The 14499-nt window shown below is 39.0% G+C and overlaps 1 protein-coding gene across 4 annotated transcripts in view; it reads left to right on the top strand.

Moving 5' to 3' along the window:
• Nucleotides 1–11319, top strand: part of U2SURP (U2 snRNP associated SURP domain containing) — a gene marked incomplete at both ends in the record, with an annotated part of 45340 nt that extends 34021 nt beyond the window's left edge. For all 4 annotated transcript variants that reach the window (XM_080696904.1, XM_080696903.1, XM_080696902.1 and 1 more), the window contains 5 exons: nucleotides 728–887; nucleotides 5730–5840; nucleotides 8269–8387; nucleotides 9757–9933; nucleotides 11181–11319. In XM_080696904.1, coding sequence (XP_080553030.1) covers nucleotides 728–887; nucleotides 5730–5840; nucleotides 8269–8387; nucleotides 9757–9933; nucleotides 11181–11319 — 706 coding nt within the window. The remainder of the gene's footprint in view (nucleotides 1–727; nucleotides 888–5729; nucleotides 5841–8268; nucleotides 8388–9756; nucleotides 9934–11180) is intronic.
• Between the last annotated feature and the right edge of the window lie 3180 nt (nucleotides 11320–14499).

The following is a 14499-nucleotide window of genomic DNA, read 5'->3' as shown; positions in this document are numbered from 1 at the left end:
TTGAGGGTGTTTTTGCTAATATTGCTCTAACACTGCTCGCCGGCTTTAGCCATAGGTGCCTCCCTCTGTGTTTACACTAGATTGCTCCCTGAAGGACAGGAGTTTTCCTCTTTGTATTCTGTGTGGCTTACCATGTTGCTCACATCTTTGTGTTTTTGTCTGATTTAGAAGCAGTGTAACTTTCAGAATCAAGTACAGCGTAAGTGCTGATGTTGATTAGTGTTAGTTAATATTTTGCTTCATTCTGAGGGCTCTGTGCTCATCAGATGAGGTCGTTACCTGCTGCATTGATTGTTTCATGGTAACCCTGTGACTCTGATTTACTGCTAGATTATAGGCTCTGCTGAAGGAAGGGTAAACATTTGGCTTTTTAAACATAAAGTTTTGTGAAATTCCTAAACTGAAGTATGCAGAACTCGTTGATTTAATGAGTTTACTCATTTCATTTAAAGGCTGCACGGAAGGCTTGCTGCAGAATGAAATGCACACAGATAACATAATCATTACTGATGTGTGACTGTTGGAACTCAAACTGTGGAGAAAAGAATTTTACAAAAATTTTATATAAAATATGATTTGATCAGAAAGATATTTTAGCGATGAGTTATCCTCATATGTTTTGCTAACATTACTTAAGCTCTAAGACTGAAAAATAAAATGTTCTGATTGTCAAATATAACTTTTTTTGCTATCTTAAACATACAACTTATTCTGCTTATTTCCAAAGTCAAGAAGAAGAAAGTGAAGATGAAGAAGATACTCAGAGTTCCAAATCTGAAGAGCACCACCTGTACTCTAATCCAATCAAAGAAGAAATGACGGAGTCCAAGTTCTCCAAGTACTCTGAAATGAGTGAAGAGAAGCGAGCCAAGCTTCGTGAAATTGAGGTCAGCGTTGGAATGCAGTTTATGTTTTACTCGCTCTCCCCAAGCTAACCATCCCTTGGATGATGACTCCCTTGGTACCTCGGTCCCCTCTCTGCTTAGAAGCCTTCTTACCAGGTGGCCGTCCTTCAGCCCTCTTGGTGTATCCCTCCCTCTCTCACCAGAGCCTTTTCTCCCTTCTGGACTTGCTTGCTCTGTGCCTTCACACGTGTTGTGTGTGTTTGCTGGCTTCCTTCCTTCCTTGTTTAATGTCTTGCTTTCCACAAGGCTGCAGTTTTCATGAGAAAAAAGGACTCTTTGTTTTCTCTTTTGCTGTTGTAATTCTAACATGAGGTACATAGGAGCGCCTCTCAAGAAGTAGATTCTAACCAGTAGATCACACCTAATCCTGTAGGAATCTATTGTGCTTTGAATGTATATATGTAACTAGGAAAAAGTAAAAATATTTTCTGGCACATTCAAGTGATGTTTACATTTTATTACAGTAGGCATATTGTAAATGTCTGCATCTTTAATGACGGTGGGAAGGCTAGGCATTGGATATTAATGCTGAGTGGGGACAGATGGACAAGATAGTATGGGCTATCTCACAGACACCTCCCTTTTTGCTTCTTTTTTAATTCCTTTTACCAGAGGCTATTCAGATTATGTCAGAGGGTTGTTTTTTAATGTTCCAAGGTGCTGAAATATCTCCAGTAAATGCTAGCAATAGCCACTCTTGAACCTTTGAAGAACGAGTGTTAACCGGTTTTTGAATACCTACTGTGTGCTCGCCTTTTTCCTCTTACTAACCTATGGCAGCAACCACATTAGTTGCTTCATTTCTACTTCTCTACACAGTTCTTGGGCAGTCTTGCCCACCTCTTTCTCTAGTATTACCAATCAAAAAGCGAATTGAGAATACACTTTGTTTTAACCCTATATAGAGTCAGAATGTTGTCAATTATAAGTGATTATGAGAGATTTTCAGAATTAGTCATTTTTCTGTGTGTGTGTGTGTGTGTGTGTGTGTGTGTGTGTGTGTTTTACTGGGGATTGAGCCAGCCCAGGGACATTCTTCCCCTAGTTATATACCCCTAGCCCTATTTTATTTTTTATTTAGAACAGAGTCTCACTAGAACAGGGGCCTTGCTAAATTGCTGAGGCTGGCCATGAACCTGTGATCCTTCTGTCTCAATATTGTCTCCTAAGTACTGGGATTACAAGTATGTGCCACCACACTCAGTAGTTTGTATATATTTTTAATACAATTTTTAGGAATAAGATGATGTGCATCAGTTGGAACACACTGTGGAAGCTTTTCCAGCATATACATGCCCCTAACTCTTAGTATTCCTTTCATCTTACTGAGAAGCTCTGCCTTCCTGGCCTCATGAAACTCTTAAGAGTAGAAATAAAGTTGAGGTCCAATAAAAATATATTTTCTTGCCAGGCGTGGTGGCACAGGCTTGTAATCCCAGCATTTGGGAGGCTGAGACTGGAGGATCGTGGTTCGCAGACAGCCTCAGCTACTTAGTGAAGCCCACTGAAACTCAAGTGAGATCTGGTTTCAAAATTAAGAATAAAAAAAGCCAGGCATGGTGGCGCACACTTGTAATCCCGTGCTTGGGAGGCGGAGACAGGAGGATTGCGCAGGTTCAAAGCCAGCTGTGTGTGCTGGTTTAAGAGACCATGTAGCCCGGAGGTAGAAGGGCTTCCAGGAACCCCAGTACCACCAAAAAAAAAAAAAAAAAAAGAATTAAAAAAAAAATAGGGCTGGGGCTGTAGCTCAGAGGTCGAATGCTCCTGGGTTCCATCCCCAGACCCGCAAAAAATAAAAATAAATAAAAATATATTTTCTTATAAGTTAGCCCCTTATAAATGTCAAAACAGACTGATTCTTTTAAAATGTTCTAGTTCCTTATTAGTACAAAGAGAAAACTTATTATTTAGCTTTTTGTTAACTTAGCTGGTTGTGTGTGTTTGTTTGTTTTGGTGGTACTGGGGGTGGAACCCGGGGCCTTCTACCTCTGGGCTACACTCCCAGACCTATTTTATATTTCATTTGGAAACAGGGTCTCTTAAGCCAGCTGAGGCTGGCTTCGAACCTCTGCGATCCTCTTGTCTCATCCTCCCAAGTGCAGGGATGACAAGCGTGCACCACCACGCCTGGCAACTTGGCTGGTTTTTATGAACATTATTTTATGTTTTTAACTTATGTGTGTGTGATATGCATGTGTATACCATAGACCTTAGTGTATATTATTTCATACCGTGTGCTCTTTTACAGCTCGTCTTTTCCTCTTTATTTGCTATTCAGTGATTGTTTCTCTTATGTCTTCCTATCAGAATTTACTTCCAGAATTTGGACTCTGAACCAAATCCTGATTTTAACATGTAGTTCTTCGCTTCATCTTGGAATTATCGAATTCCTCCTTATTTGCTCTGAGGAATTTAGTCCCATGGAATAAAGTTCCACCTTTGGTGGCACATTGGGACTTTTCTTACTGAACCCAGGGTCATTCTACCTCCACGCTACACCCCCAGCCCGATTCTTCCTTGGAAGCAGGGTCTCACTAGGTTGTCGAGAGCCTCCCTCAGTTGTGAGGCTGGCCTTGAACCTCTGGCCCTCCTCCCACCTCCCAGGCACCACCACGCCTAGCTCAGTGTGTCACCAGGTTGTCAGAGCCTCCCTCAGTTGTGAGGCTGGCCTTGAACCTCTGGCCCTCCTCCCACCTCCCAGGCACCACCACGCCTAGCTCAGTGTGTCTCTCCTCTTTCTTTTTTGGCCCTTAATTTGAATATCAGTTTCTGCGTGTAGAATCTAATGAGCAATGACCCTTTTGTTGGAGAGCCATTAAGTAAAGAATATAGTTTTAAATTAGTTTGTTTGATTAGTTTTATTATATACTGTAGTTTTTTGTTTTGTTTTGCAGGTCTGGGGATGGAACCCAGGCGCATTTGACCTCCGAGCTACACCCCCTGCCCAATTTTTTATTCTTTGTTTTGAAACCAGGTCTCGCTGAGTTGCAGAGGGCCTCACTAAGTAGCTGAGGCTGTCCACGAACCACAGTCCTCCGGTCTCAGCCTCCCAAATGCTGGGATTACAAGCGCGCGCCACCACGCCCGGCTTTATACTGTAGTATTTATACTCTGTTTGTTAATGGGACTGGGATTGAACTCCGGGGCATTATTTTGCTAAATTGCTGAGACTGGCCTGGAACCTGCAAACCTCCAGTTCTAGTCTCCCAAGTACTAGGATTGCAGGTGATGTGCCACCATGCCTGGCTTAGTTTTTCTCTTTAGAAACATCCCCTTCCCTAAATGTGTCCTAATAAAGACGTCTGTGGCTGAACATTTTTTAGCATGGAGTTAATAAAAACTAAATATGTGTGATAAAATACTGACATTCTCTGCAAAATAAAAAACACACACTTTTAAAAACCCATAGCCATATGATATTGCAATGTTGACCAAGAGCAAGTTCTTAATTTTTCAAATGCCAGTTAGAGTCGTACGTGGGCTAGAGATGTCCTCCCAGTTTCTAAAAGCAAGGGTTAGTGGAGTGGAGTACTGGGCGAGGAGCCAAGTGTGGGGTCTTCTGGAGGAGAGGGATCCGTTCTGCCCTCGTCCCTAAAGAAAGAATGAGTAGCTGAGGGAGAGGCAGTGCCCGGCCGTTGTCTTGAGGAACAGAGGGTGCAGATGGAGAAGACCCCAGTGCGTGGCCTTCTGTTTTTTGTGTGTTAAGACCTGTGATCACCTTTTTTCTGGAAACCTTGGACTTGTGCTTGAACCTTAGTTACACTTCATTAGCAGAAATCCTAAGTTGGGATTTTTCAGTTTGGTCCTTTGACTTTGTAGACACTTGTTAAACTGATATACCTAAAATTACTGAGTTACTTTGGGCATGGGAAACTTTATGAAATAGAGAACACAGCCATTTACATTACCTTTCCCACCTCAGTCTTGCATCTTACTATATTTTTAAATTTAAACATTAGAACATGAAAAGATGCAAAGGCTCTATAAGAGGAAGAAGACCTTAAACCTCTGGTTATCAAGAGGTCTCTGATTAAGCCAGAAGTCTCTTGATGAACATGTTTACCCATAGTGCTGCGGTGAATATTGTACAGGGGAAGAAAGCCGGGCGTGGTGGCGCACGCTTGTAATCCCTGCACTTGGGAGGAGGGGACAGGAGGATCGCACAGGTTCGAAGCCAGCCGCGCTGGCTTAAGAGACCCTGTTTGCAAATAAAAAGAGTATAGAACAGGTCTGGGAGTGTAGCCTGGAGGTAGAAGGGCTTCCAGGAACCCCAGTACCACCAAAAAAAAAAAAAGTGGGGGGAAGAAATGGAATTAGAAGTTCTTCTGATTTTTTATCATTATTTACTCTTATTGTCTTAAAAATAACATTTGAAACATGACAGTATTTTCTTTGTATTTTAATGTCCAGTGATTATACTGAGAAAACAATACTTTGTGTGTGCGTGTTCCGCTGACTCTTAAGTCTTACTGAACCTCTTACTTGCACTGCACTTGTGTTTAATTTCCTTGCCATTCTAACTGAGGGATCCAGAGACCAAATTGGTTGCTGTGTTGAAAGAGGAAGCCAGTTCTTCAGATAGGAAGCATAGCTCTGGGCACTTGTGGGTCCTCTGGGATCTGCAGAGAGCATGCGGGCTGATGTCAGATCGCTTGGGTTTTGTGTGGCTGGCCTTGTCTGATGGGCCTTCAGATGTGGCAGTTTTGTGTTGAGGTTGTATTTTGACTGAGTCCTGAGCAGTTCCCACTTTGCTGTAGGAGCAAAGCAGTACATGAGAAGCTCAATGATGGCAAATACTTACTTCAAAAATGTCTTATTTTACAGCTCAAAGTTATGAAGTTTCAGGATGAGTTGGAATCTGGAAAAAGACCTAAAAAACCAGGCCAAAGTTTTCAAGAGCAAGTAGAACACTACAGAGATAAACTTCTTCAACGAGTAAGGAATAAATATATGAAAAATAAGCTATTTCCAAAGTTATTTATTTGACTTCCTAGAACATTAGTGTATTGGTATACTTAAGGAATGTATATTTTGAACTAGATCCTTTGATATGTAAATGCTAAGTACTGCCAGGCAATTTTTAAACATTTGAAATGTTTGATGTTTTAAAATGATTTCCAGAGCCGGGCGTGGTGGTGCACGCTTGTAATCCCAGCATTTGGGAGGCTGAGACAGGAGGATCGTGGTTTGTGGACAGCCTCAGCTACTCAGGGAAGCCCTTTGCAACTCAGTGAGACCCTGTTTCAAAAATAAAGAATAAAAAATAGGGCTGGAGGTGAAGCTTGGAGGTAGAATGTCCCTGGGTTCCATCCCCAGTACCGCAAAAAAAATACCAATAAATAAAATTATTTCCAAGCTGAGTGTAGTGGTACACATTTGAAATCTCAGCATTTGGGAGGCTGAGACAGGAGGATCATGTTTCGCAGACAGCCTCAACTACTACTTAGTGAGGCCCTCTGCAACTCAGTGAGACCCTGTTTCAAAATAAAGAATAAAAAATAGGGCTGGGGATATAGCTCGGAAGTAGAATGCCCCTGGGTTCCATCCCCAGTACCGCAAAAAGAGAGAGAGAGAGACACTTCCACTTGGAAAGGAAGTCTTAAGGCGACAGCGGCACAGGGATACGAGGAGGAAGTGGTTTGGAAGGAAGTGCTGGTGTTGGAAATTTACTTAGGTGTTCTTTTATTTCCAAGGAGGAACAGTAGGTGATCGACTACCTTCTGAATTCTAAGCCTTTGAGGGGCTTTGTATTCTTGGGCCTAACAAATATGTAGGAATATTTGAAGAATTTTTGAACTGGGGGCCCCACATAGCAATTGTTGAAAGAACCCAGTAGTTTTGTTTGGGCTGCTACTTTAACCTGTATGGTGACTACAAGATGTTAACAGATTATGTAAATACAAAAGTAGGAAAAAATTGGAGGGCCGCTTAAACTCACTGTGAAGCTACTTGTTACCTTGCAGAACTGGCGGCGGGGCGGTGTTGTGAGGTGACTGGCCCTGTGTGACCCTATTGCCACGCGCCCACGCGTAGCCCTGGGCTTGCCTCTGTGAGGCTGGGTTGCTAGCTGCTGTTATAACTCTGTTACTGAGTTAGTATGTAAGTAGTTTGACTCACTGTAGTGTAGTTCTTAGAAAGCATGCGTTTCAATCAGGAACACTATCCTGCAGATCCTCCTCAGCACTGCATTTTAAATTCTTACTCTTTGACTTGTGGAAAGATAACAAGTCTTTTTTTTTTTTTTTTTTTTTTGTCGTCCTGGAGCTTGAAACCCTAGTCCTTTTTAAAATTTATGTATATTTTTGTTTTGTAATAGGATCTCACTAAGGTGCAGAGGCCTTGCTAAAGTGCTGAGGCTGGCAGAAAGTCTGTTATCCTCCTGACTCCGCCTCCCAAGTACTGGATTATAGGCCTGCACCACCACAGTTGGTTTACTCTTTGGTTTTGTACCAAAAAAAAAAAGTCAACATCTGACATAGGCCCTTCTCAACCTTTTAAAATGTGAGTGAGCTATCAAGTAGCTTTCTGGATGCACACAAACTGTAGAGAAATTCCTGTTAAGAACTAAGTTGGCTTTATGGGTTCATTGTCTGTAGCCATTCCTTAATTAGACTCTTGTCAACACAAAGCAGAGTTTTAAGTGAGAAGTCGCAGTTATAGCAAAGAAGTTATTTTCTGGTTTATGTGATTATATCATTATGTAGTCTGTTTATATATTTATAAATTAAGATTTAAGATTTCCATAATAGTTGGTATTTGCTTCTCACTAATAACATCTTGATGAAGCATTATGATAGCTTTTCCCTCTTAGCCTGTTCCTTTAGTGAGCGTTCTTTTTTATTAAATCAGGTTGCCATGCAGTTAGGTCACTTTCCTGGCTTAATCTGTCATGGGTCAGTGCATTGTGGCCTTTTCTGATTTTCTTGTGGGTGGGAGTAGTTGGGGGGATGGGCCCTGACGCCAAAGCTCGGACTGAAATCCCGACTACTCTTCCGGGTGATTGAGGATGTTTATTACACAATCCTTCAGAGTTTCATTTTTCATTTCTAGAATGAGGGTAATAGTACTATTCCTAAGGGTGTTGTAAAGGATTACATGAAATAGTATATGAAAAATTGTTTAGTACATTGCTTGTGCTGGTAAGCACTGAGTAAATATTTGTCTGCTGTTGCTAGTACTATCATAATTATTATTCCAGCGTAAGTAGAAGAAATGGCTCTTTTTCCTAGAAAGGTAGATTTTTTAAAATAGTATTATACATTAAGCAATGGTCTAAAAATTGTTTTCAAAAAGAAAATATTATTACATAAATAGGATTTACCTAGATTGGTATTTTAAACAAGATTCCCTTTAAACAAAACAGGAGAAAGAGAAAGAATTAGAAAGAGAACGAGAACGAGATAAGAAGGATAAAGAAAAATTGGAATCACGATCCAAAGACAAGAAGGAAAAAGATGAGTGTACTCCAACGAGAAAGGAAAGGTATGCCATGTCTTACATTCAGTGTGTCTGCTGTTTCGAGATTTGGGGTGGTGCTTCGCTTTATATTTCATCCTTGATACCAATAAATGGGAAGTGCTTTTCCATGATAAACAGGTTTGGCTCCTGCCTGCAGGGGGCAGAATTACCTGAAAAGTGGGGCAGTCAGCTGCTACTGGCTTAACTAACTAGGGCATCGTCCCTTCACATGGCTCCTGTGGTATTCTGAGCTTTAGTTCAGGGCAAGAATTCAATTACAGTATTGGGTATCACACCTGAGGCCTAAATAACAAGACAGCCTGCTGCATCTTCCTTGTTGCCTCTGTTAAAAGTATTTTTTTCCAGTCTCTGTATGTGAATGACTCTCAGTCCCCTTGAAAGGAGGCTGCACTTACAGGCCACAGTGACTTGCTCCTCACCTGGAGTCTTCATTCTAAGCATTTCTCTTGTAGTTTTTCTTACTTTTATAGTTCTTAAATCTCTGGTTTAATAAAGAAAATTGCTATAGTTATCAGAATTGAGATTTTTCAAATTTAAAAAGCAACAATTTGCAAATAAAAAAAAAGTTCTGGCTTAGTCACTAGAGATATTTTTACAGATATCAAAATTATACCAGTTGGTTAAATTTTTAAAAACTCATTTTTTTATCTTTTGTTATTTTGCTATAATTTCAGTTTTATTGAAAACTTGAAAGGATAGTATACATGCCCTTCCCTGACATTTCCCAAATGTTAAAATATATCTGCTTTACTTTATTAATAAGAATAATGGGAAAAAATGATGCTCTATTCTCTTTAACCATATGCTATAACCTCAATAAAATTATTGGAAATAATTATTAGGAAATCAACATTAAAAAAAAAATTTCACTGTCATCCAGAGATGTTAATTAAATTTTGTTTGTAGTTCCATCCATCTCTCTTTCGTGTGTGTGTGTGTGTGTGTGTGTTTATTGGGAATTGAACCCAGGTGTGTTTTACCTCTGAGCTCCATCCCCACCCCTATTTCATTTTTTACTTTCAAACTGGGTCTCACCAACTTTCTGAGGGTGGCCTGGAACCTGCAATCCTCTTGTCTCAGTCTGGGATTACGGTCGTGTGCCATCACACCTAGCTCCAACAATCTCACTCTTAGCAAAAGAGCATCAATTTAGTTGAACTCATTTGTCTCTAGATCAGCCTATTTTAAGAATTGTTTGTTCTGATATAAAGGACTTTGGATGTTGGATGTTACTGGAAAATGACATATTAAGAGGGCAAGTGAGAAAAAATATAGTGTTAATTGGTAGGAATTAGTTGGTAATTTAGTAAAAGGAAAACGAATACCTAGTCCTTTGCTCACTTATAGAAAGTATTGTTGCTTTGTTTTATAGGAAAAGGCGGCATAGTACATCCCCCAGCCCATCTCGCAGTAGCAGTGGTAGACGAGTGAAGTCCCCGTCACCAAAATCGGAGCGATCAGAGCGTTCAGAAAGATCTCATAAAGAAAGCTCACGGTCCAGGTCATCTCACAAGGATTCTCCTAGAGATGTTAGCAAAAAAGCCAAAAGGTAACTATACTATGCAGGTCTTTTTTTTTTTTTTTTTTTTTTTTTTTTGGTACTGGGGTTGGAACCTGGGGGATTCTACCTCTGAGCTACACCCCCAGCCCTATTTTTTTTTTTTATTCTTTATTATTTTGAAACAAGGTCTCACTAAGTTACAAAGGGCCTCGCTAAGTAGCTGAGGCTGTCCGTGAACCATGATCCTCCTGTCTCAGCCTCCCAAATGCTGGGATTATATGCGTTCACCACCACGCCCAGCTCTACCCAGTTTCTCATGAATAAAGTACACAATGGCTTCCAAAAAGTTAAAAGACCAGGCAAGAATTTTAAACATTCAGTGTTTCCTGTGGGGTAGATGTAGTTAGCTGCTTCACTTTTCATTTTGCTCTTTAGTTTCTGTAGCGTATTCTCAGATTTTGTCCAAGCTGAAAGAAAAATAACATTTTCCCCCCATAGGAATATTACTGGGAAGCTTGGGGTAGAGATTTGTGAAAATAAATGCCATAAATAACATTTATACTATTTCTTCAGTGTGTAATTTACTATTTCATATACTTTATTCCTTTCTATTTCATAAAAATGGTCCAGAAATGTTTTATTTACTTGGTATTAACAGAGAATTTTCCTGAGAAATGGCTTTATTTTTAGTAAAATCTTTGGATCACTTTCTCTTTCTAAATTGCACTTGCATGCATGTATATATGTAGATGTCAGTGCATGTACACATATGTTTATTGTTTTGGAAATCATCACGAACAATTTGACAGAAGTATGCTGCCTGAACTATGTGATGCCCTTGAATGACATTGCAGTAGTTACTGATTTTTCCCTCGGGGTAATAGGCGAACGTTGCAAATGCTCTTATGCGCCATCTTGACTTTATCCTACCCACATTTTAAGAGTATCTGTTACCTGAGGAGCTTGTTAAAATTCAAATTCTCAGTCTCTACCATAGACATGTTGATTCAATAGTGCTTTGGGGGCTTAGGAAACTTTATTTTTGCACAAGTGTTTAACTGATAGTCATTAATGCATACAAAAAATCAGGAGTAAGTACGGACTCCATGTGTGTGTATGTATACACAAGGAGTAGAGTATAAATTTGAGAAGTTTATAGTCTTATTTCAGTAACTTCTGTCTTGCTCTCTTAAACATCATTTTAGACAACTTAAGGATAACAGTTTGATGGCATGAGTACCTTGATAACTTGTTTATTTGTTTTTGTTTGTTTGTTTGTTTGTTTGTTTCCTCAGATCACCATCTGGTTCAAGGACCCCTAAAAGGTCTAGGCGATCACGGTCTAGATCCCCTAAAAAATCAGGGAAGAAATCCAGATCCCAGTCCCGCTCTCCTCACAGGTCTCATAAAAAGTCAAAGAAAAACAAACACTGACATACATTTTTAAGATGCTGTCACTTATTGGAAATGCGATTTTGTTTTGTGCCTGTTTTTTTAAAAAAAACAAAACAAAAATTCAAATGAAAGAGCATTCCTGGGGTTTTCTGTTTGTTTGTGAACGCATGTGTAAGCTCATGAGTAGCTGCATCTGTAGATCTGTCGGTGTTTTATATTGTATAAATTACTTTTGTTGTGGCTGTTTCAGAAGATGAAATTTTTATGTGTTAATGAATTTCATCAGAAATATGTATAATGGATCTGCTGGCAGTAGTAGTATTTTGTTTTAGGATGTTGTGACTTAGCAAAAATAATACAGATGTCTTCCCCCTTTTGTAGCTTTGACAATTTGAATTAGATTTCAAATAAAATCTGAAGAGAAAACTGTAATGTTGTTTTTTTGCCCAGTTGGTGATATCAAGTCCCTTAAAGTCCTTCTAAGTGAATTTGACACTGCTTTTGTGTGTCTTATACTAATGCACTTTATGAGCTCCAGTGTTCAAGCAGCTGAAGTTGTATATTTATTGAGATGATTGTCAAAGTTCAGGGACCTAGAACGTTTGATAGGTTTGCCAACTAATTTTTCAGTAAGACTCTTTGGATAATACCAATAACCTAGAGAATGGTATGCCTGACTAAAACTATTTTTTTTCCGATTTTAATACTCAACCCATGTCCTGAGCAACTACTTATTTTTAGGGAAAGTGAAATTTCTTATCTTTGATTTTATCTTCTATTGTGAAATTTATTTATAAAAGAAACTTTCTAACAATAACAAGATTTGGCCATAGAATTCTTTTGTATGATAGTTGCCCTTTTATAATCTGCTGCTGTAGGCTATCTTTCCAACACTGGTATCAGGATATTTCTATAAGTTTATGTTTAAAACACATTTTTTTAAAAGTAGCTGGCTTTAGGTGTAGCTTTTAAGTAAAATTTTAAAATAATGGTTTTTAGGAAATTTAACATCAGTGTTTTCTAGGTAAAGGTGCAAAAACCATTTGCAGAATTAAACTATAAATAAGAATAAAATAGTGCAGTCTGAGGAAGAAATTAAAACTTGTGTAATAGTGACCATAATATTGCTATAAATATAATGTAATAAAGGGTTACATAGGCTTGAGCTGACACTATTATTTGTCAAATTTGCTTTCAGTTTTTCATTCAGGCATTGTATGTATTGGTTTGATGTGTTTTCCTCTAACTGAAAAATAGGAAAATGATTATAATAATCGATTGATTTCCCTTGTTTTATTTCTTATTTTTATTTTTTTATTTTTCTTGCAGAACTGGGGATTGAGCCCAGGGACATTCTACCTCCAAGCTACACCCCCAGCCCTATTTTTTATACTTTATTTTGAAACGGGGTCTCACTAAGTTAAGGCTGGCTGTGAACCTGCAGTCCTTCTGTCTCAGCCTTCCAAGTACTGGGATTACAAGCATGCGCCACCATGCCTGGCTTCCCTTGCTTTTAAGAAATATTTTTCAACTTGTTTTACTTAAATCTTGCCTCATCACAAAATAAGATAGTCTACCTGTGACTTTGGGAGACGCTATTTGCTGAGTAGGGAGGCATGCTGTTTCCAAACTGGGCAAATGTGTAGCAGCTTTGGAAGTGAGCCAATCAGATTATTTTGTATAATGCTCTTAGCATGCCAGTGTAGCTTGGAAGTTATTTCCTTATCATTCATTCTTTTGTTTATCCATTTTGTTAGGATATGTTCATTTTTCAAAGTTGCTCAGAATAATTAATGTGAACATTTGGTATTGATATTTACAAACCTTTAACTGTAGTCATTTGGGCTTGTTTTTCTCCCATGTTGATTGCCTCGGAGAATGGAATTTCATAGGATCTACCTTTCTTTGCAAAAATAATAATACTGTTGAATTGCTAGTAACGTTGGCATTCCCCATTCACTCACATAGGCTTAGAAGCAATTGGGTCAGGCCATGATTTTTTCAGCCAGGTTGCTAGGGATGCTCGTTTCTCTCTCCCTCCGTCTCTCTAAAAAGAACCTGGAGAAGCTGGAGAGATGGGAAAATGTTAGGTTGGTTTTGGGTGATTTGTAATATTTTTTGCTCCTGCGGTGGCATTTAGCAGTTTTTTGGTAACTGCATCCAGATACAACCCTCCGGTAGTTTATCTTGGCAGTGGATAAAAGTGGCTTCCTTTTGAGTGAGTGGGGATCGCTTAGGCCTGGTAAAATACATACTTTGTGAAGTTTGTTGATGTGTGTATTGGATATTGTTTTCTTGAATCGCATGTAGTATTTTTAGATTATTTCCAGTTTTACTTTTTGAGGAAAGATTTTGCTCAATCCCCATAGATTCTGTGAAAATTTAGTAGGATCTGAAGTTGGTGAATTTGAAAGGGGAAGATACTCTATTTTTATAATAGTTTATTATCTATTTAAAGAACTTCCTTGCATTGCATAGCAAAATGTGTATAGGTTGACTAAAATGTTCATAGGCACTGTCTTCTAGTTACAGGAAAGACCATATCCTGGCTACGTAATGGACCTAATTATCTTCTACCTAGCCATGCATGCAAGGAAGTCCTCTTTTGTCTACCCTTAAAGAGAGTGTGGTTTCAATGCTTCACCCCAACCTCACATTTGTACACAGGGATCCCTTGCCAGGTTAATGCCATTTGGCTCGTCTCTCTACAGGTGTCTTGGTCTGTTTCTTACCAGGGAGACCTGGGCTTGAAAAGCATCATGTTGGTGAATCTTTTCTTTGACATTGCATTTCCCCATTACTGTTAGTAAGCATATGGGAATTTCTGAACTGTAACATGTTGAAAGACTAGAGATTAAAGAAAAAAAGCCCTGATCCAAAAGAGTAGTTTTGGTTTTTTGGCTCAGAATATTCTTGACTTTTCTGCTAAAGCTTGCAGAAATTATTCTATACTGGCTGACCTGATTTTTCCTTATTGCAGACCATTCCTATGGGTTTACCTACTGAGATTTTTATCCCAGTTAAAGAATCTTTGAGAAAGTGCTTGTGACTTATGTCCCCCCCCCAACTTGAATATTCTTAAGAAGTTGAAGATATTTTAAAGAAATTTTAATCATGTTCAAATTTAGGTTTATTAAAGATGTTCTGTATACATTTATCTTCTTGGTGACACAAGTTCTGAAAAATTATGTCTATAATAGTTGATCATTATTAAAAATG

Source organism: Muscardinus avellanarius (assembly GCF_963383645.1).
Source record: "Muscardinus avellanarius genome assembly, chromosome: 5".
Taxonomy (NCBI): domain Eukaryota; kingdom Metazoa; phylum Chordata; class Mammalia; order Rodentia; family Gliridae; genus Muscardinus; species Muscardinus avellanarius.
The sequence above is the reverse complement of the archived record's forward strand: the minus strand, read 5'-3'. Positions and strand labels throughout refer to the sequence as shown.